Source organism: Talpa occidentalis, unplaced genomic scaffold, assembly GCF_014898055.3.
Source record: "Talpa occidentalis isolate TD23 unplaced genomic scaffold, MPIMG_talOcc4v2.1 talOcc4.12, whole genome shotgun sequence".
Lineage (NCBI taxonomy): Eukaryota > Metazoa > Chordata > Mammalia > Eulipotyphla > Talpidae > Talpa > Talpa occidentalis.
The window spans coordinates 87,155,991-87,178,602 of NW_023601212.1; the positions used below are offsets into that span (position 1 = coordinate 87,155,991).

A 22,612-nucleotide genomic window follows, 5' to 3' on the forward strand; every position below is an offset into this window, starting at 1 on the left:
AGCAACTCAGTTTTGATAGCAACTCAGTGTATTTTAAAATCACCTTTGTGCTGCAACCTTGTCTGTGGGTAGCCTCATCTACGTGCTCGGCTGGGCCTTCTCTCATGGTGCACTTATTGATTCCCCTAATTAATGAAAAGCAATTTGCTCCAAGGAACGGTGACACTCTCCTCCCAGACAAGTCACATGCACATGATTAAACGATCACCCAGGTGTTCGGTGGCACCATCCAGCCTGCCAGAACTGAATAAAAACATCCTGCTCCGTGGCATTAATGATGATAAAAACCACACCGGTCTAATCAGCACGGGCCTTCCGCTCTGCTAGTCTGAGGTCGTCTCTGGGACGGAGGGAGATGAGCACAGAACAGCTCGGCACAAAGGACACTGCCTGGCATTTCCAGCTGATCCCGGAGAGCTGATCAATTCCTAGGTGCTCTGCCTCCCCAGGGGGCATATGGAAACATGGACAGTATTACTGATGTCAATACCAGGGGTCTTAGCGGAACTTAGTAGAGGCTATGGGCAGGGATACAACATTCCTACAGCTTCTGGGATTAACTTGGATCATCACAACTTGTCCAATGTAACACGCCACCAGGGATCTGGCTGATAAGCACCAAGTGTCCAGCCAGGCAAGGGTTGAATCCCCATTTCAGGATGACCATCCCTAGATAGACTCTCTTACCCACCAGACCCCAAGTCCAAACCCATAACATGAAGGCCCAAGGTAGTACCCCACTTGCAGATCTGTTTGGGGGGGGGGGGTTGCAGTATTCTTTCCTTTGTTGGGCCTTTCATTTGAATTCACTGCCCATATTTTAAAACTCAGGAGATTTCTCAATACAAAATCAGATTTCCAGCTTCCCTGACCAGGATAGAAGGTATGTTCCCATAAACAGAACTGGCTCAGAGACATGAAAGTTCCAGGTACCAGAACCCCACTGAGCCACTTCACTCGCTGTGGGTCCCTCTTAGCATTTGAGTTTGCAAATCCAGCTCCCTGAGGGGTTCCAGGCCTGACAACAGACCACAGTGCCCTGAAAATGAACTCCCACAGCTCTGCAAAGGCACTGAGAAAAGGCCGCCTCTTTCAAGCTGACCGCATGGCCTCGCACCTCCATCACCAAAAAAAAAAAAAAAAAAAAAAAAACGGCACGATCCCCCCTTTACACAACACAATATGGTTACAGGCTCAGGTTGCTAGGGCCCTCAAAGCCTGCAAGATCAGTTGGGGCTGTTCAGGTGACTAGTGCACAGGCCCTGCCAAATTCCAGCTTTTCACAAGCCCACCTCCTCCCAGAACAGAAGCAGGGAATCAAGAGGCAGTATTTACACGAAGAACCGTGTGCTACAGCTCAATCAAAAGAGGCAATTAAATCAGGGAATGGAGATACAGGAGCTGGGATTGCAGATAATATTCCAAGCCTCTGAGTGGGGGGTGACTGCATCCCATTCCTGTGTGAACCAGAGCCTGCATGCTGCTAATAAATCTAAATAGAATTTTTATTTGGCTAATATTAAGGGCTGCCGTCGAGCAGCTTCATCTTACCGGTTCCTCTGCTGAAGCAATATTAAATACTCATCATGTTTCTCATCAAAGTCTGTCACCATGTCCTTAGTGTAACCCTGAAATGAAGAAACAGATCGGTGTGATATCGGAATGCAGGGAAGCATTTACTGAGCCGGGCGTGATGCACCCGGGCAGGAGGATGAGGGGCAGAGGCTGACCTTGACGGAGGCCCAATTCCCCGGGTGCCTCACTCTGGCAACCCAGAGCCCCAGAGATCATCTGACGGCCCAGTGGGTCTTGAACATACACAACTAACAAGCTATGAAAAGGAGAAGGTGGATTCCCTAGTCTTGCCATGGTTTAGTCTCCCGGGGCCCTACAACGTACAGGCCCGGGTGAGTGGGGGCTTTACTGCTTTCTCCACACTCATTAGCTGTCTCAATTGCTGTAACCAGATACAACCAAACAGTGGTTTAAGAGGGGATCTCCCTTTTCTCCTTTTATTGCAAGACAATTACATGCTTATTATAAACAACTCAGGCATCACAAACATCTATGCCCCAGAGAGAGAAGGCCCCTTTAGAGCAGACATTTATGGTTTTACATCTCCTCCTCTGGCACCAGGGCTGTGGATTTCCTTTGGAGAAATACTTGGTGCCTTCTTTCAATTCCCTGGCTTCCTTAGATGTCCTTGAAAGTTCTTTTGTTCTGATCTTGGGTCACAGACCTTGACCTTGACAACCAACACAGTGCTTCCTCCTATCCCAGTGACCCATTGGTCTAAGGATGAGCCATGGCCCTTGAAAGATAGCCCTGGGCTGCTGCTGATTGTCTCAGAAAAAAGCTGTTCTCTCTCCACTGGCGTGCTAGGCTGATGAACCACAGACCTAGATGTGCCTGAGAATTTAGTCAATTAAGAAGATGACAGATCTGAGAGCTGAAGAAACAGAGATTCCTAATGACAGAATTTGAGTCCCTGGATCCAGCCATGCCTGAAGAAGTATCTGGACCATTTAGTTAATTGCTTTATAAGTTTCATATGAGTTTCTGTCATCTGCAGCCAAAAGAATTATAAGTCATATACCATCATCTGACCATTAGAGATAACCTCTATTATAATTTTTATAGCTTAAGAAGGGATAATTAAAGTATAATAAATTATACACATTTAAATGACATGTATATACAGTAAAACCTTCATTATAATTTGATTCATAGTCCTTTAGATATTTTTCTTTATAATACACATATATACATATTTATAAACATACACATGAAACAAAAATAGGATAATACTATAAACAATGCTTTGAGATTTTCTATGTTTCTTAAATTACTTTTGGCCAAGGGACTGGATTAAAGAGCCCATATCAACTTGATTCTAGTCTCAAATTGCAGGGATTAAGTTTTAAATGGCAAGTAAGACATTTGTAATAGAAATGCAATTTGTGTGAAAATCCCAACAATTATCATGGGGAGAAGAGGGGCAAGAAAGAATCTCCTGCATTCTTTTCTTAGTGTCTCAACACCTGACTTTGACCCTATTATTCTACCAGAACCCTCTCCAACGGTGACGCTTCATCTCCTTAACCAAAGGCAGTAATAGCTCTTTCTATCCTGGGCAACTGCTGGCTACTCATCCCTCCCCAAACCCACAGTCTCCTGCTTCAGCTGCTGTGGTTTCCAGTCTCCCTTTGCCCCCTGATGCCGCCTCTGGCTGCCCTGACTCCTGTGGCCTCCCACGCGCTACTCATTGTCTGCACACCCAGCCTCCCTCAGTCTCCTTCCCTTCATCTTCATTTCTCTTTCTGATAACAAGGAAATGAGTCCCCTGGATGGGAACCCAGAATTGTTCCTTGGCTGTTCTGGGCTTCCACCTCAAAGCCTCTGGGCACACATTTACTCTCAGGTGGAGGGAGAGGTCTCCAGAAACAGGCAGAGGCATCTATCCAATCAAACCTCTCACCAGCCCCCTTCTCAAATGCTAACAGGCACACAAATCACCCTGGTCGTGCTGACTGCAGAGTCTGCACAGCCAACAAGCTCTAGGCAATGCCACTGAGGTCACACTTAGAGCAGCACAGCGTGAAACTAGCCCACCTCTGTTCCCCATCTACCACCACACCCCCCACCTCTCGTCAGATCGTCTCTGAACTTGAGCTGGGAAGAACAAGAGCTCTGGAGTCTAGGTCTGGCTCCAGGTCACAGATGTCATTGGTTTCTTAATTTGAAATGGGAATAATAGCTATCTGCCTGGTTGGAGTTTTCTTTCCCTCATTGGGTTAAGTGTGGATTGGCAAAGGATTTAGGGGAAGTACCTGGCACAAAGTTCTCAAAGATGTGAGTTACACCTACGTGTTTAGTTCTGTTATTTAAATAGCACTATCCTAGACACTCCCCTCCCCTCCACGCTCACTTCTACCTGATGCCTTGATCATTTTATTCCCTTTTCCAGAAACCCACCCTGTCCCCCTCCAGCCTCCACCCAAATCCTCTCTGAGGCTTAGCTTGGTTCCTAAAGTCTCCATGAACCCTTGCCATTCTCACCCCCGCTAACTTCAGCTCATTCTGAAACCCTGCAATTAGTATTAAATTATATACAATAGTGAGAAATAGCATATAATTAAGTGCTAAGTTGTTAGCACTTAACTGTATATATTGCTCACTAATTATCTAGAGATTTAGGGACTCAGAGGGTGAGCTCTGGACTCTGTCACTTACTTCTCTGAGCCTCACTTTCCTCTTCTGTAAAAAGGGGCTATTAATAAGGTCTACCTTACTGGGCTATTCTAAGTAGGATCAAAATGGAAGGAATTTAGGATTCTTTTCTTTCTTGTTCTTATTGATTCCTACTTGGGTGTTTAATTCCTGGAGGACAGAAGCAGAGGAAGCATCACACAGGGAGTCTGGACTCTTTACCACCACCCAGCTCTAGAGTTATCACTGCTAAGATATCCTGGGCACTAACTCAGTTAACCCTTTCTGCTGCCCAGACTCCACCTTGCCCCTGCACACCATGCTCCAATTTGCTGAGGCTTTAGTTCCCCATCTATAAAATGGTGCTTTGATACTTGACACCCCCCAAAAGTGTGAGGACCGTGTAACAGACCAAGTGTATCATAATCATTTCAGCCAACATTTGTCAGGTGCTTACTGTGTGGCTGTTACCTCTGCAGCGAGTGTTTTACAAAAGTTCTGACCCACTAGGTAAACCAAGTGACCAGTAGGCTGTACTCCACCACCAGCCAGGACCCAAATGCACCACTCAGGCCCCATTCACGTGGGGTGTGGGTAGCGCCCCCTGCTGTTGTGCCTCCAGTCAAGCTACACAGATGGTCAGGATGCCTAATGGAGGCTGGCCTGTAGGGGGTCTTGGGAACACCCTTCAGTTAAACACACAATTATTATTATTATTATTATTATTATTATTATTTTGGCAATAGAGTCCATAATGTTCTTCAAAAAAGAATGAGACACATGATTATAATTAAGCATATAACTCACAATTATACGCCAAGATATGAACGAGGGAGCCTGGACAGGCTCCAAGGCCAGGCCCCATCCTCATGTGTCTTTGAAACCTTGCTCTCTCTCCCACCCCACACCCAGTCCATCAGCACCATGTGGGAACTATCGGGCATCCCAAATCTGACTTCCTCTCCCCACCTGTCCAGCACCCTGGCCCAGGCCCCTCCTCTGGCTCCTGGCCCCACCCTACCCCCCATTTTCCCTACTGCCATAGGGGGTCCGGATGAAAGGCAAGTCAAATCATGGGGACCCTTCACTCAGGGCTCTACATGGGCCTCAGAGTCAAGGGCAAAGCCTTCCCAGAGATTACCAGGCCCAGCACACTGGCCTCTACTTACACCTCTGACCACTTCCATCACTCTGCTCCTCTTCCTCATCCTCCCTCCAGTAACCGCCACACCCACCCCTGGGCCTTCAAGTTCCCACTTCATCTACCAGGAGCGCTGGTCCCCCAGGTAAGTGCCCAGACTCCTTACCTCCTTCACAGCTGGCCTCAGGGAGCTCCTCCCTGGCCACCTATTTAAGATGGCAAGCTGCATCCATCACCACTACCACTAACATCATATTTACTTTCCCGTATTTATTATGCTTTTTAATGTACTAGGCTGTTCCCTGAACTAGAATAAAAATTCTACTAAGGTAGGGAGCTGTGTCTTAATTACTTGTGTATCCCAAGCCCTTAGGACAGCACCTGGCACACCTCAGGTCCTCACTAAATATTGGTTGAGTGAATGAACAAATAAGGAGAATTTGAGCTGGGATTTGAAAGTGGAAACATTTGTAAGGTTGGCTACAAGAAAAGAGTAGGACATTCCATGGGCAAAGGCCGGGAAACATCCTGAAAAAGCTAGAAACGTCCATGGACTGGCCAGAAGTTGGTTTGACTAGATTGATGGGTGAGACATGAGTCAAGCACAGCAGAATGGCAAGGAATTTGTATGAGACACAAAAGCCTTGTCTCATTGCCGTTCTGGCATCCTTATCATCTTTCTCCTAATGCTGGCCCCAGAGGTGGTGTAGAATTTTATCAGTGGCCATATTAATTCTCTCTGGAGGAAAAAATGGAATTGGAAAGAAACACCGAGAATCAGAGATGTTTAAAGGTGCCCGGCAGAGTCTGTATTTCAGGGGTCACGCCTTCCTCTGAGACCAGCATATTGGAATGCCCCTAAACAGGGCTGATTTAGTGAGTGCGAGCGCCTGGGCTGCATCAACAAGTAGCTGAGCGCGTGTTGGTTTCCAGGGCCTGAGGGTGCGGGGTGGCCAGGTTCTAGCTGACAGCAGGATCTTGGAAGGTTTAATAATGACTGTCTGGGGGCACAGAGGGGTCACAGATTATGTCCACACACCGGAGTTACCCCCAATCCCTGCGCCGCACCCCCCCCAGCTCCCCCATTGACTCAGGCCTCCTTGGGTGCCAGCAATGTTCTGTGCTCTAGGATCTTTGTTTCCATTTCACAGAGAAGGAAAGTGAGGCTTTGAAAGCCAGGGCAAACTGCCTGAAGGCCACAGAACATCTAAATGAAAACAGGGGACATTTGCTCTTTTTGTCAGCTCAGCGTCTATTTATTTTCTTCTGGTTATATCACTTCGCCTTTCCTTTGGCCACCTCTTCTCTACTCTCAATCCAGGTGGTATGGCTGGAAGTAATATCCCAGCATCTGAAAGGGTGGGCACAGGACCTACATCTGGCCAACCAGGTACTCCATTGCCCCAGCCATGGGGTTGGCTCGGGGTGAGGCACGTGCCCTGACACCTCAGAGACTGGTTGACTCTGATGGAAAAGTCCCTGTCCCCTGGAATTATTAGCTGATATGAGCCAAGTGCTGCTAGGGCCACCCCAAAGCAAGGAGTCATTGGATATCAACTAATGAGGTTCACCCTTCGGAGCATCCTTATATGTTCCATGGAGAGTCTGACACAAGAGTGACGCCAATGAAGAGGCAGCAGCATTGAGGACAGACAGGGAGGCAGACAGAAACTAGATCCTCTGAACTGAGTTCAGTGCTTCTGTAGCCAACCATGCCTGAAGCCAGAACTCTCTTGGACTGTCTAGTCACAAGAACTAATACCTTTCTTTCTTTACTCAAGTCAGTGTGAAGTTGTGTGTGTGTGTTTGTGTGTGTGTGTGTGTGAGAGAGAGAGAGAGAGAGAGAGAGAGAGAGAGGAGGTGGAGAGAGAGAAAGAGAGAGAGAGAGAGAGACACCATCTGATGAGTTCTGGGTGCTACAGTGGAAGAGCTAACAGTCGGGGGTATCTGTGCCGGGTAATGTTCTAGACTATTAAAATGATACCTTCATAAACGTTCTCCATGATGAACATAAGTCCACAGTAAAAGACTATGCAAATGTCTCTTTATGGTACAAAACTCCTGCATTTCCTTCAACACCCACCCCTAGCGCCAAACCCTCTGTCCTCTCGGCAATTCTGTTCCCTGTGTCCCAATGCCACGTGGTTAAGTCCTTAATGCATATTATTGATAGTTGAATGAAAAAGAACAGTTCCAAACTTGCTTTTTACTGCATTTGCTGACATATGAGATACAGGAGTAGCGTAATAATTCTCCATTCTGTGTGCCCATCCTGCAAACAGAAGCCAAGCAACACAGGCTGAAAGCAGCGGCTGGTACTGCCCCCTAGAGGTGGGACGAAACAACGCAAAACACTGCAGCAAAGATCTGAGTTTCTCCTGCCCTGGGGCTGACCTGGTCACAGGCTCGCCCCTGGTGGATGATCAGCAGGAGAGTGGATTATTTTACAAATACCTTAGACTTTACATTTGTTACTACCCTCCTGTATTGAGAGTCACATTTGTGACGCGTTGATGAAGACACTGAATTGAGGATTTCCTCTTGCACTTGAAGAACAGAGACTACCATTCCCTCATGAAAATCAGTTTCTTACGTAGCTATCTAAAAAGTCACTTTCATTCATAGCTCACTGAAAATAACATTTCTTTTTATTCTCTGAAAAGTGTTCTTGTAAGACTGATGTATATTGGAAATGATCTTTCTGGCTGCAAATGTGGATCTTGTTTTTTTTTTTTAAATCTTGAGTGAGTTCACTTTTAAAAGTGAACTTTACATTAATGCCATAAATGGAAAATCACGATCACTTGCCATCAGTAGAAGGTAGCTGCCAACATAAAGATGGACCTACTAAAATAGCGCTTGAGCCAGCCACAGAGCCTAGCAGAGATACCTCCACACTGTGACCTCAGTGCTGGAAATCCCACGTGCATACAAACTCACTTCGCAACTTCATTCGCTCACTAATATTTATAGAATACCCACTCTGGACACACATGGTGAGTACAGTCACGTCTCTGCTCTTGTGAAGCTCACCTTCTAGTAAGAGGATACATGCAGTAAAAACCATCAGGGCAGAGGGTGCGTGGGCAGGAGGGAGGGAGAGGCTGCTCAATGCAGGGTCAGAGAAGTCCCAGCAACTCTCAGCAGACTGAAGGATGTGCAGGAGACCCCTCCAGGCATCTGGACAAAGGTGGTGGGAAGGGCAAGAGCAAATGCCATGAGGCAGGGCGTGCTTGGCACGCAGGAGGAACAACATGGAGCCTAGTGTGGCTGCAGCAGAGAGCGTGCGACTACAACAGAATTCAAGGCAGGAACAGGAGGAAGAGGATGGGACAGAGGAACAAAGACTTTCGTGAGGACCCTGGAGTCACTCGGAAATGGTCAGGAAACTGATGGAGGCTTTGGGCGGACCTGACATTATCTCATCTGGGTTTTGAGTAAGGAGAGATGAGGCTGCTCCCACCTTCCTCGCCTCACTGCCCTACTTCCTGAGGGGAGCTTGAGAGAGAACTTAGGCACCGCAATTCCTGGAAGCAAGGTCTGCAGCATAAATTGCCTTTGACTATTAAGGAGGAAGAAACTCCCCCCGACCCTTCAAACCCCCAGGCTGGAAACAAATGGATCGAGGGTGGCTTTTTCCTGTTGTAAAAATGAGAAAGCTATCATAGATCCAAAATCTGACCACTTCTCCCCACTTTGCCCTATCTTTCCCTCCTGGTCCAGTCCCTAGCCTCCTGCTCCTGCCTCCCTTCTGGCTGCGGCATTCACCGGCAGGGCTGACGGCTGAGCCTGACGAGAGGTGAGAGGTGGTCTAGGTAGAATTTCCTCCAATCTCTGCTTCCATCATGATTTTCATCTGAGCATGTTTCCTGCTAAGGAAACAAACCTCCCACAGAGTGCCTGTATCACCTGCACCGCACCTACGCCCCCACCCCGCAGGCTGCGCTGGGGAACAGGCGCTCACCCCCCAGGGGCCACCTCAGCCCCTAAAGTGGGGAGAACACTCTGGGACCCTTCCTACTTATTCCACAAATATTCCTCCAGCTTCCAGAGACTGGGTGCTGCACTGAGGCAGAGACAAATGCAACCTGGCTCCAACCCCTCCCCGACCTCATCCCCACCTTTCTGGACCCGCTACCCCACAACCACTAACCCTCTGGCTGTGTCTCAGAGAAGCCAAGCCCTTCCCCCATGGGTCATGCCACTTGCTATTTCCACGGCCTACAATCTTTCTTCCTCACTGGCGGGCACATGCAGTCCTTCCTGGGGCCTCTCCTGACTCTCCTGGTCTCCTCCCTAAAAGTCTCTCTGTTCCTTTGCATGAGGCTTCCCCGTTAGAAGCCTACCCACCATCCTTCCTGTCTTTCTGCTAACAGGATCCTGGTGTTGTTCCGGGAAAACACACCTTCCTTCTGCACGTTCAGGCTGACCCCATGCCAGCCTCGTCTGCAGGAGCCTTGGGCTGGCATGAGTCTCCCGGGCATTCCATCAGCTGAACTTGGGGAAAGAGCTGCTTCTTTGGCTGGCGCCGCTGAGCAGTGTCCCAAGGAGAAGTGAAGGAGAAGCACCTGTCACTTAGTCTAGGCTTCCTACGAGCCAGTCACTGTTCAGAGCACCCCTGACAACCTGAGGAGGTAGGGCCCCCCTGACCCCCACTCTACATATGCAGAAACTGAGGCTTAGAGGCTAAGCACAGGGGTGAGTGATGAGCCAGGGTTTAAGGCCACATCACCTGACTCTTTTTTTTTTTTTTTTTTTTTTTTTAAAGATTTATTATTTATTTATTTGTTTGTTTATACATACAAGCACTGGGTACAGTCAGAAGTGCGGGAAGGTGAGAGAATTCACCAGAGCGGGGAGCAGAGCAGGCAGAAGGACTGAAGTACACTGCTGAGGGGAGCAGTGGGCGGCAGGAGAGGTCTGCGCGCCATGTGGGACCCTCCTTTGGTGGCCAGGGAGCAGCCGGGGATTGAACTGGTGCTGCAGAGGCTGCGGGCAGCTTCGCAACCCAGCGCTCAACCGCTGCGCCACCGGGGAGGCCCACACATCACCTGACTCTTGCTTGCACTCTCCTCACGGGCTACCCAGCCTCTATGCGGTGAGCTGGGCTGCTGGTGGGCAGCTTGCAGCAGACAGAAAAACCCGCCGGACGTGGATCTGTCACAGGAAAAGGCAGAGAGCCCTGAGGGTCAGAGCACCCGGGTCTAGCCAGGCCCAGTACGCTCCACCCCTGGACTTCCCGCCTGGGTGAGGCAGCAAATTCCCTTATGTTTTGCTGAAGCTGATTGGAGGAAAGCTTCCTGAACAGAGTCGAGGTCGCTTGTGGATTCTGATGACATTGAAGTCACACAGCCGTGGGCTCTTATCAGGCCTGGGGGAACCACAGAGGAAAGGGAGGCCCACAGGAGGAGAACGAGAGTGCCATGGTCAGCGGTGGTGGCCCAGGACTGGAGCCCGCAGGGCCCGGCAGGCTCAGGGCCATCACCTGCTCCTCTGGAGGGGTCCCCAGGTGGAGGGACAGTTCTCACGTTCCATTCCAGCCAGGAGACATGAGTACTTTGCAGGAAGCTGCTTCTCATAGGTAGTATCATTCTCTTTCCTAATCATATTCCGTATTCTATAAAGTGATGGGGGAGTGGGGAGCGGTAGAGGGAGACAGCCTCCAGTCTAGGATCTGACAGTACAGAACACTCTGCTGAAGGGCACATTGTTCATCCAAAACAGCTCGGGCAGGAAGGGGAAGCTGTCAACAGCATCTCTTTCTGGTCACAAATTGCAGCTCTCTGATGGGTTTTTCTAGAGTTTAATCTTATGCCGGAAGCTAAGCTGATACCAGGAAGGTCTCAGGCTTGTCAATTTCCTCCCTGGGCATTTTATCAGAAATTGATTCTCTTGGCTTTTCTAGGTTCGTGTCTTGGCCTTGCTGGTGTTAAACTCGGGTGATGGGAGCTGTGTCTGTGTACATGTTTCTGGGAGATGCTGGCTGATGGCAGCGGGCCAGGGTGATGATGTGCCATTCCATCGCACCACAGGGACCAGAACAACCATCCGCTCCAAGTCCTGGCCAGACTCTTGCCCACCTCTTACTTTCCAAAGTCCCTTTTGCCTTGTCCATCTAAATTATAGTAATCAGCGTTGCTGGAGCTTCAAACACCATTCTAATCCCCTTTCGCGGGTTAACTCGTTGAGTCCTTACCAGAACCTGCTACCAGAACCTACACGGGTTCTGTATTCTCCCTGCTTGTTAGAAGAGGAAGTCAAATCACAGGCAGGATAGGGAATTCGCCAGAGGGATGGGGCTGGCCTAGGAACCCAGGCTCTTTGTTCCAGGGCTCAGGAGCTCAACTACTCTGCTAAGCTGCTTCTAACCCTACCATGTGACTGATCGGCCCTGCAGAAATCAGAAGTTGTCAATGTCACCGAGTTCTCAAAGCTACAGAGACCAAGACCTCAGGCAGCAGAAAGACCGACAGTAACTTCACAACTGGGAATGCATTTGGCAGTTGGATATAAAATGAATTCAGCCCTTCTCTGCCCAGAAATGTGAGCTAGAGGCTTTATTCCGGGAAGAGCGCATGCTTGGAATGTCAGCTGTCCTATCAGCAGGATCCTGTAATGCAGCACCATCGGAATGCCTCGTGCTTTTTTTCTCTCGCTGACTTATTTTATTTTTTTAATTTTTCAACAAAGCAGTTGAGATCAGTAAACATGGAAGGGGTTGCTCCTGGCCCCCCGATGGCTGAAGTTACAAGAACAGAAAGGAGGAAGGGAAGGGTCTGCTGTCTGGGTGCTGATGGAATCTGAAACTGACAGGAGAACCACCTGTTCCACTGGACTCCTGCAACTGGCCAAGACATGCGCTCTGGAAAAGGGGCCCGAGAGGGATGGCTTTCAGAAATCAAGGGGCTGGGCATGCCCCCACTTGCTGTCCAGGACCACTACCCTGTGCCCACTCCCTGCTGAAGAAGGTGGACTAGGGAACTACAGGATGGTCGCTGAGAGACTCTGTGGTGGGGGCCTGTCACACTTGAATCTGCACAGCACTCCACAAGGGGGCTGGAATGAAAAGCTCCGCCCTTCTCATGCACACCACGGGATGCTCCCCAAGACAAATTGCTAAGTGAAGGAAAAAAAAAAAATCCAGGAACAAAACACTGTGTATTGCATGCTATCATTGTGTTAACAAAAGGGAGGTGGGGCTAGGAGCAGAGAAGAATATATCTGCTCTGCATAGACTACTTCTGGAAGGGCACAGAAGAAATTGATTACAGGGGCTGTCTCTTGGGAGGGTAACTGGGGAGTTGATGTCAGGAGCACCGTACCTCCTAAATGCCCTTTACTGTTCATTAGTCAGGTCAATCAGACTCTCTGGCCTCAAATAGAGAGAAGGAACAGCTGGTAGAGAGAAGCATCAAGACAATGATGAGGCACAAAGACCGAAGGGGTGTGGAGGCATGCCCACAGCGGTACATGACCCTCCTCCAGGGGGAGGCAGCCTGGATCCTGGACTCCCTCCTATTCTATGGTTCCCTAAGATCTTAGTCTCTCCCTTTGCTTGGCAAAGATGGCAAGAGTCACTAGTCCTTGCACCAAAAGGTCCTGTGTGTGCACACGGACGTGTGCTGTGTGCAGCTAATGCATGCAGGCAAAGGCGAGGCTTAACATTTTCTAGGTGGTTAAGTTAAATGACTTTTGCAGTCCTTTACAAAGTGAGCTCAGCAGATGAGTGTGCTGTTAAGAGCATTTTTTGGAATCTTCAATCAGCTGCAAAAGAAGGCAATCCATTATCACAGGCGGCTCAGAGTGCTTTAGTGTGCCCTCCCCCTCCACCCCCCAATGAGCCTGCCTGGGGGCACACAGCCAGGAGACTGGAATGCTGGAATCAGCCTGAGGTCCCCTGGAGCAAGGGAGACCCCTTCAGTAAGAAGTGCACCCATGCTGCCTTGGTTCAAAGGCCTGAATCCCTCTGTTAAATACTAGACACCAAGGAATGATTAAAATGATGGAGCAATCCACATTTATGAGTGCTTGCTCTGGGTCGGGCACTATGCTTGGTACCTTAATTCATTACTGCCTTTATTCCCTATACCACATCTCCAAAGTGGGGATTATCAAACAAGGTGAAAGGGGTAGATAACTGGGATTTGAGGCAGAAACACATTGTGGGCTCCAAGTCATAGGTTACTGGGGGGCTTTGGTGGCTCTGTGCAGTAAGAAGACCTATCCCCAGTGCCCTGCCCGGGAGCCCTGCTGTATGTGGGCACCAGTGTGGATGCTGGGAGGGTAATGAATAAAGATTGCTTTCTCCTCTGGCTTCCTTTCTTTTATTTATTTTTTAACACTGTATGATAAATTTACTTCCTAATGATTTTTGAGTAAACTACAATGACCACAATTTCAAAATCATTAATAATTCATGACCAATGGCCATAAACGCTATATAATCTCTGCAGGCAGGAACCATGAATACTTGTTAGAGAGGAGGCTGAGAATAATTTTACCAGCTAAACCAAAATTGTCTACCGACTTCAAGCCAACCATCAAAGACATATTTTTTAGAAATGTCTGCAGCCCTTCCAAAGCCTTGCTCAAGCCGCCTCTTCCAGGAAGTCTCTTCTTCCTTGGACACCCCTGGGACTTTAATCTGGGCATTTCCTGGGTGGTCCCCAGGAAAGGGGGAGGTTTCAGGTTTCCTGCCCCACCCAAGGGAGGGTGGGGCTGAGCAGAGAGAAGAAGCTGCAGAGGAGACTGAGGAAGGAAGGAAGCAGGATGGAGAGCCAGAAGGAGACCTGGAGGAGGCACATGGAGCTGAGAGACACGTGAAGAAACTGCTCTTGCCTTTTGGTCGTGGACTGGGTGAAACAAATGTGGGTGATAGACCCGTGAGGAGGTGACAATGACGGTTTTTGTCTTGATGTTGATTTTGCTCTTTTCCTTCCAGACTTGTCTGGTTGTTTCTGACCCTTTTCTGTGGGTCCCCACTGGAAGATGCTTTAGACTTGTGGCAGGCTTTGGGAACTTGCTCTGGGCCAATCCCATTTGGATGGACTTTTACCCATGAAGGGTTGGGTAACTTTGGGTGCTTGATTTAGAAACTATATTCTTTGTCTTTTCTGTATTGTTTCCTAATTGTATTAAAGTTCCTTCCCATTAAAGTCTCATATGTTTTGTGTTGACGCGATGTGATGGATGGCAGAACCTATTTAGAGCAGGCAGGTTTGTGGGGTCTGGAGTGCCCCTCTCCCTGTCCTTTAACACTATGATGTCTGCCATTCTCTGATTTGTGCCTGTCTTGTCTGTTGAGAGGGATTGAGAACCGAGGTATCCTCGGGGCTGGTCATGCATAGGGCAAAGGGAATCCCCCTGGGGTGAGAGCTGGGGTGCCTAAAACATGTCAAACACCGGTTCTCATCCCTGGCGACACATTGGAATTGCTCTGGGAGATGAGGGGCGGGGTAAGAAACTCTGATGAGTAGCCTACTTCTTCTCTTTAGATCCCAATAAAAGACAGGGCAAGAATCTTTAAGAATAGGTAACCACTGGGCCTCCCTGGTGGTGCAGCGGGTTGAGTGCAGCGCTGTGAAGCTGTCCACAGCCTCTGCAGTACGGGTTCGATTCCCTGCTGGCCAGGGAGAAATCCACATGGTGTGGCAGACCTCTCCTGTCTCGCCCGCTGCTCCCCTCAGCAGTGTTTTCCATCTGTCTGCCTGTTCTGCTCCCTATTCTGTCTCTGGTAAATTCTCTCAATCTACCATGACTCTAGTCTGTACCCCAGTTCTTGTATAGATAAATAAATCTTTAAAATAAAAAAGAATAGTTAACCACAAATTTGTTATCATTTGTGTTTGTGACCAGAATCAATGCCATCTGTGTTACCTTCACTCCTTAATAAATCTACACCAAAGATATGGTCAGCAGTGCTCGCAACAGAACTTACTGAGGTGCCAGAAGTATTCTAACACTGGGGTCTAGTACTCACAGCTGCACAGATGTGTACATTTATAAAAACTAAAACCATACACTTAAAACAGGTGAATTTTATGGTATATAAATTATATAGCAGTAAAGTTGCTAAAAAGATAAAAAAAAAAAACAACACCAAACACCTCCGATGGGGTCACACCCTCAGGATTCTGATTTAACTGATTTGGAAGGAGGCCTGTATATGGGTGCATTTAAAAGCACACTAGAGTGGGTGATTCTAATACGCACTAAAGTGTGAACCACAGACATGAGGCATTCAGCACAAAACCTGGGACAACGTGGCTGCTGCTACCTGCCTACTGTCCAGCAGGTATAGGGGAGGGCAGGGTTGGCCACCTAGAGGGCCCCCGGGAAGAGGGGGCAGCCATCCTCAACAATACCCAGTGCCCATTGTTGTCTTATGGAAATAAGGACTAAGTACAGTCATCTCCCATTTTTGCAATGAAGCCAGATACCTGCACTTTCATGTAAAATCCTCCAATTTTTAAATGTGGACATCCAATTTCAAGATAGTGTTAGTAGGGTTTGGATCCAGGAGGACACATCGTTGGGCTGCATTTGGCCTGGCAAGCTCACTGAGTACAGCTTCCCATCCTCCCTTGGCCAGCTTGGCCAGTGGCCACCAACAGAAGTACCCAGCCCAGGCCATGGAAACCACACATGCCAAGGCATGCGCCGGCCCGTGCAACCTTGACACCCAGAGTACAGGACTCCAGCCCCTTCCTGCTGGTCCTAACCAGCCTGTCTTCCCTTTGCCTTTCATGGTGCCAAAGCTTGATCTACACCTGGCATCCTGTGTCAGGCGCAAGTGTCAGGAAATGCAGATTTCACAGAAGAGGGGGAGGGCCACAGAGAGAGGAGGGAGGTGGGTGGAAAAGGCATGTTATCATACATCAGGATGAGCGTGCTGGCAGCTTGCTATTAGTTTCTTTCTCTTGTTTTTCTAACCAAACAAAAGCTCTGTTAAGAGAGTCAGTACTCTCTTTTTTTCAGAGGGCCTGAAACAATCTTAAATATCTTTCAGGGTAAAACTTGGATATTGTGATAAACAACCCCTCTCTCTGTTCTCTCGCACTTCAAGCACTTTTCGGAAGAGTGATCTGACAGGCTCTGGGCGCTGAGCATGATGGGAGTAGCCAGAAAGCAGCAATTAGGGCAGCCCTGTTGCCAGGGAGAGAAGGGGAGGGGAGATGATCTCAACAGTTACCCACCGCCCTGCTTCCTGGCTTCCCAGTGAAGTTCTTAATGTAGGTAATTGGGATGCTGTTATATTGTGACCAAAGGATTCATTTTGGCTCGGGGGGGCTGCTCCCCATCTGGGTCTCTTAACCAAGAGACCTGCTTCCGTCCATGCTTGCTCCTGTGGCAGTTCCTGGGCCCCCAGGGCTCTGGAAGGATTGGCAGACACCAGGCCCCCGTCCTTGCCTCTGGAGTAAAGTCTTCACCAGGAAAGAGTGGGAAATCCACTAGAGTTCCGTCTCTGCGTGCCCACTGGGGCTGACATGAGATCTTGTCAGCAGCATCAAAGTTCCTAAGTTACCTCCTAGCCTCAGCCCAGGTAGGTTGACTAAGTAAGAAAATTGCGCTGGCTCCAGCAAAGAAGGGAGACCACTGGAAAGAGGACAGATGTCAGAGTGAAGAGTGAGACCCCAACCTGCCAACTCAGGGCCGGCAGAGGGTGAGCAAACAGAGCCTTGAGATGGAAAGAGAAAGACAGTCTTGTGGCCATTTTGGAGCCCCTGATCCAGCTGAGCTTGAGAAATTCCCCTTACAATCAGAGTGTCAGGATCTAAGTATTGATGAATTTCAGGTCTAGTGGATGTTGATGATGAACCACATGCCTTTCCATGCTTGTACCCATCTGCCACCAAATGAGATCCACATTTAAATTGCTAGGAGTTTGAGATTTGATCAAAGGGTCCTGTGGAAACTGACAGGTCCTTGCTACCACTTCCCACCTCGGGCTCAACGATCTGGCAACATATTCACATGTCTCTGACCTTGACCATGCTGCTTACTTGGTGGAAAATGTACCCACCCTTCAAGAGGAGACCTGCACATCTGCTTTCCTGCCACCGCTGGCGGAGTTAAGGGACCCGTTTTCTGCACTGAAATTCCACTTGCTTCGTCCTTCTCTTACCGCACTAGCTCCTGTCACATGGTATTGGGGTGCTCTGGTTGCACATCCCTTCCAGCTACACAGAGCACACACACCCTCAGGTCAAGGGACTGTGTGCCATGCACCCCTCAGTCCCAGCCCTGACCAGGTGGACTCAAGTGTGGTGGGTTTCAAGAATGGTCACAACATTTTCTAGCTCTTTCCATCAAGAGGTGAGGCCTATTTCATTCAGGTCACCCCTGATTCTGGGCTGACCTTGGGACTTGCTCTGAAGAAAAGAAAGTCGCAGAGATGACACAGTGCTAGTTGTGAGCCTTGGACTCAAGAGATCCTGCTCGTGAGCCCTTACCCCTCTATGTGAACACACCAGCAGCCTAGTGGGAGGATGAGAACACTGAAGAAGAGCTAACACACCCTAACTCATTCAGCCCGCCCCTAGGCTGCCAAGCAGTTAACAGCAGATGCCAGAGTGAGCCCAGCAGGGGGCAGCAGAAATGCCCAGGGACGTCCAGCGCAAATGACTGACCCACAGAATCACAAGCTAAGTGCAAGGTTGCTGTTTTAAGTCACTATTCATTACTCAGACAAAGTTAACTGGTACATTCAGAAAGATATCACAACATGGGCTGACCGCTCTGGCTACCAACCATCATTTGGTCAGAGATTCAAGCAGAGGACTCGGAGAGAAAAGAGTAGGAGACCCAGAAATACCTATTCACCTATTCACCTAATACCTCTCTCTGGGTCCCTGCAGAGAGAGCTGCCTCCACCCACCCCTCGCCAGGTACACATTTACCTCTTTCTTCTCCCGTGAGCAGGATCGGCTTCTCTCGGCCTTCCGCAGGGTCTGACCTGTACCAGTTCAAAAGCAGAAATAGAGATGAAGGCGGCTTTAAAACAACTAGTTGATCACCAGAAAAGCTTTTTATTTGCAAACTGAATAGAAAGGACCAATCATAATCAAATGATTTTAAGAAAATGTAGCCCATTATTATAATGGGAAAATGGCATACTCCTGAAATAGACGGACGTCAAGGAAATGGTAATTCACACACTCACATTATTTGACTATAATGAACAAAGCCTCGGCTCTTTAATCTGGAACATTATCTGCACTCTGCAAGGGCCGACAGACTATAGTTTTCTCACTCGAATTACATTTTTATTAAATTGTTTGGAATTATAGAAAATGCCTTCCACAAAAATGCCCTCCACTCTGTGCATACACACAGCCTTTGAAGCACGCATGCCAACACGCCACACCAAACCCCACACTCGCCACATAGGTGATGGCGCAGATGTGAATCAGTGGTAATCACCCGTGTTTCACATAATGGGCAATTTCAGGGAGAACTGTTGCTTTTCTCGGAAAACTAGAAGACTAACATTTCAAGGTATGCATAAATTCAACAGATCGACATCAAAATGTTACACATGTTATTCCAAAGGCAGTTCTCACAACTTCTATGGAAGTGGCCATTATTAAAGGATGCCTTGATGGAAAATTAATGGATCACCTTGTTTTAAAATACAAAATGGGAGTCATGGCACGTTGTCCATCTCCCAAATTGTCCAACTTCACTCCCAGGGGGCTATTTGTGAGAAGTCATGAACACGCGCTCTGAAGGGCAGGAGCAAAAAGGCTTGGAGGTGACTTAATGAGAGGCGGGAGGGGGTGGGCAGGCTGTCAGGGGACATTTGCCTTTGGATGTGGTCCTTTCCAGTGGGCTTACTCATGAGTGGGTCCAGGGGGGCTCACAGTGGGCCAAAAAAAAAAAACCCAAGACGCAAGGGGTTAAGACGCAATTTATGATGCTATTGCAGCCACTACAGCACAAGTTAGATCCCCCGGCCAGCCAGAGAGAAACCCACATGGCACAGCAGACCTCTCCTGTCTCGCCCACTGTTCCCCTCAGCAGTGTATTTCAGTCAGTCTGCCTGTTCTGCTCCCCACTCTGTCTCTGGCGAATCTTCTCACCCCTCCCAAATCTGGCCTGTGCCCCAGATCTTGTATGCAAGATCTTAAAAAAAAAATAAATCTTAAAAAAAAAAAAGTATCCCAGAAAAAAACCAAGAAAAGTGTGAATAAAGGGGAGTTTGGCAACAGTCAAACTTTGGGGCACAAACACAAAAGGGTCTGGAAAAGGGGGAGCTGGAGAATGGACAGGAAACCCTGGATTGTGCAGGGATATGGCAGAGGAGGCAGCTTCTGGGCTATCCACTGCCTGCTGCTCCCGTACTCTCCTCCCTACCTAGGCTGGAGGCCCCTGGCAGGTGGGACTGTGCGTGGTCCCATCCTCTGAACCTCAGGATGCGGCCCTGGGGACGGGCCCTTGACTGGCCACGGCCAATCAGGGCTTGGAATCGGTTCCAAGACAGAGAGGATAAAGGTATAGAGTGCCACGTGTGACATGTGATGCTGTGAGTGGCCCGGCCACCTGCTTTGGGGACAGACTAACAGAGATTGCCAAGGCAGAATGAACTGAGGTGACACCGACTGCCTCCTGCCTTAGCTACCCACTTAGACAATTCTGTGTGTGCGCACGTGCGTGTTTTCTTTCTTCTCTTTCCCCCTAAGACAAAGAAGCCAGGAAAATGTGCCCCCATGGTGCAGGATGCCCACATATGGGGAGGCTGTACACATGTGGGGCAGGAGGTATATGAGGCCTCTGTACTTTTTGCCATGAACCTAGAACTTCTCTAAAAAATAGTTTATTAATTAAAAAAAAAATCCCAGAATTTAGGGATTAGGTTATCTTGGTTAGTCGGGCCAATTTTCTCCTGCCCTCCTGATCCCTGAGGCTCTGAGGCAGGAGCTCTGTTGGACGGCTCCCAGAAGCCCTTGTCCCTCTTGCTCTGGTTGTCAGTCAAGGACCTCAGTGTAGGACCTGAGGTCAACCAGACAGGTTGGCTTATCAGGCGGCAGGCCATGCCACGCAGTCAGGAGCTGGGAAATAGGGCAGGAGCTGAGAGGGGACAGAGCAGGCTGGAGGCCGGGGCTGCTGTCAGAACAGGAAGTTCCAGTGGTGGTAGCAATGCTGAGGCGAAGAAGAGCCAGCAGGACCAAGCAGGACTAAGCTAGGGTGGGGTATAGGGGAAGCCGAGCAAGTCGGGGTGCACATGGCAGAGCCAGAGGCTATCAGACACACTCCTGGGGATTTGGCCCAGTGAACAGCTTCTTCTAGTCTTTCCTAAGTGACAGGCTGACTCACTTCTGGATTTGCTTTCTATCTCTAAAATTCTGTTACACCAGTAGAAAAACAATAAAAAGTAAATAATGAAGGTAGGCCATAAAAACAAAATATTAATACAAAAAACACAAAGCTTCACTACTAAAATTTGAAAGCAAATCTCCACTGGAGTTAATTAGGAGCTTCTTTACTCATTAAGTTGGAAAATAATTTGCTTATTTTCCAATGAAGATAATTTGCTCTAATTACATACATTTGTTAGCTAATGCTCCTGTCCTCACCCCCTGAGCCCCTCTCCCCTCCAGGCAGCTTGATGTGGAGCTGGTTGCTACTTGTCAAGGACAGGCAGAACCAGATTGCACTGCGCGCCTGTCTACTGCCCATAGCGTCCCGAGAACCTTCCTACCTGTATTTCATGTGATTCTCACAACTACTCAGGGAGGAGGGTGCAGAAGGGGATGTTAATATCAATGTAGGTTGCTTGCAAAATGAAGGGGGTGTTTCTCTACATTTTGCAAGGTGACCTGCCAGCTGCTGCCACGAGACAAAAAATAAGGCCAAATGTAAATGGCACGTGTGCACCTCACTTTATAAAGCAGATGTGTGCCTGGGGAAAAGGGGAAAAAAACTAAAGGAATGCATTGAATTTTTGTAAATATAATACTGTTCTCCCATTTATGATTTTAATTTTAGAGAGATTTTATCAGCACTTAGGATTTATTTTCAATGGTTAGGAGATTCTGACACTTTAGTTTTACTTTGCTTTAGATGCAGATAGTAATATTCCTCACTGCCATTTAGAGGGGAGTTGCCTCTTCCTGGGTGTTAGCTTCTTGAAGTCATCAGGCAAGAGAAAAGCAGCATCAAAATTGCCCTTAAAATAGAGCCTTAAACCATATAGTGCGGTCTACAGAACACCAGTTTTCACATCCACCACGGTAGACTAATATGCATGTGTACTATTTGGAGTACAAGGAAATGCACAGCATGTGATAAAAATGCATATGCAAAACAGAATTTTGTGAGATTTCTAATTAAACTATTCATATTATAATCACCCCCTCTATTTTTCCTTTTGGGCTAGAAAGAGAGTGGCTGGGTGGGGTGGAGGCAAGAGCCCCATGCTGAGTTCATGCAAGTTAAATGCTTGGCTGTTGCAACTCCACCATGCTGCACTCCTACTATGTGCCAGATTTTATACACAGGCATCATCTCCTGATCATCACAACCACACCTCTTAGTCAGGGGACAGAAAACTTTTGCTGTAAAGGGCCAGATAATACCTCTACTTTACAGGGCATCTGGTCATAACACGGTAAGATTTCTGGTGCAAATAATTCAACTCTGCCACCAAAGTGTGGAAGTAGTCACTGACAATATGTAAACAAATGGATGTGGCTGAGTACCAATAAAACTTTATTTACAAAAACGGGCAGTGGGCCAGATTTAGCCCTCAGGCTACACTTAGCTGACTTTGCTTTAGAGGGAGAGTACTGGTTCCACTGGTACAAACCAATGACAAAATGAGAAACAAACTGAAGGAGTGACTGAGCTATTTGTTCAAGGTCACAAGGTTCAAGGCTGTAAGTGGGAGGTCTTAGTATATTCCTAATCTTCATCATCACAGCGTTATCATTCCCATCACTGTTATCACCACCACTACCACCATTTTCATCACCATTGCCACATGACCTCACCCTACCCAGGGATTGCGCTGTACTGGACACTGGACTGCAGCCTAAGTACATAAATTGATTCATTTACTCTTCAAAACGCCCCTATGAAATAGCTACTACTTGAAAGGTCGATGCAGGAGGCCGGAATGCAAAAGCCCACCAGGAAGCCCACCTGGGGCCAGGAATGCGGAAGATCGCCTAGAAAATTCAGACAATAAACCTCTCCCTGCCCTACAAATCTTTTTGCGCCCTACAAACTTTTTCCCCCTGCCATACAAACCCAGTTTCCCAC

General features: G+C 48.3%; 1 protein-coding gene across 7 annotated transcripts in view; it reads right to left on the reverse strand.

The window, feature by feature from the left end:
• KATNIP (katanin interacting protein) overlaps positions 1-22,612 on the reverse strand; it is a 152,991-nt gene that overhangs the window by 115,334 nt on the left and 15,045 nt on the right. For all 7 annotated transcript variants that reach the window (XM_054693784.1, XM_054693783.1, XM_054693781.1 and 4 more), the window contains exons 2-3: positions 18,250-18,305; positions 1,552-1,628 (exon numbers count right to left, since the gene is read on the reverse strand). In XM_054693784.1, coding sequence (XP_054549759.1) covers positions 1,552-1,628; positions 18,250-18,305 — 133 coding nt within the window. The remainder of the gene's footprint in view (positions 1-1,551; positions 1,629-18,249; positions 18,306-22,612) is intronic.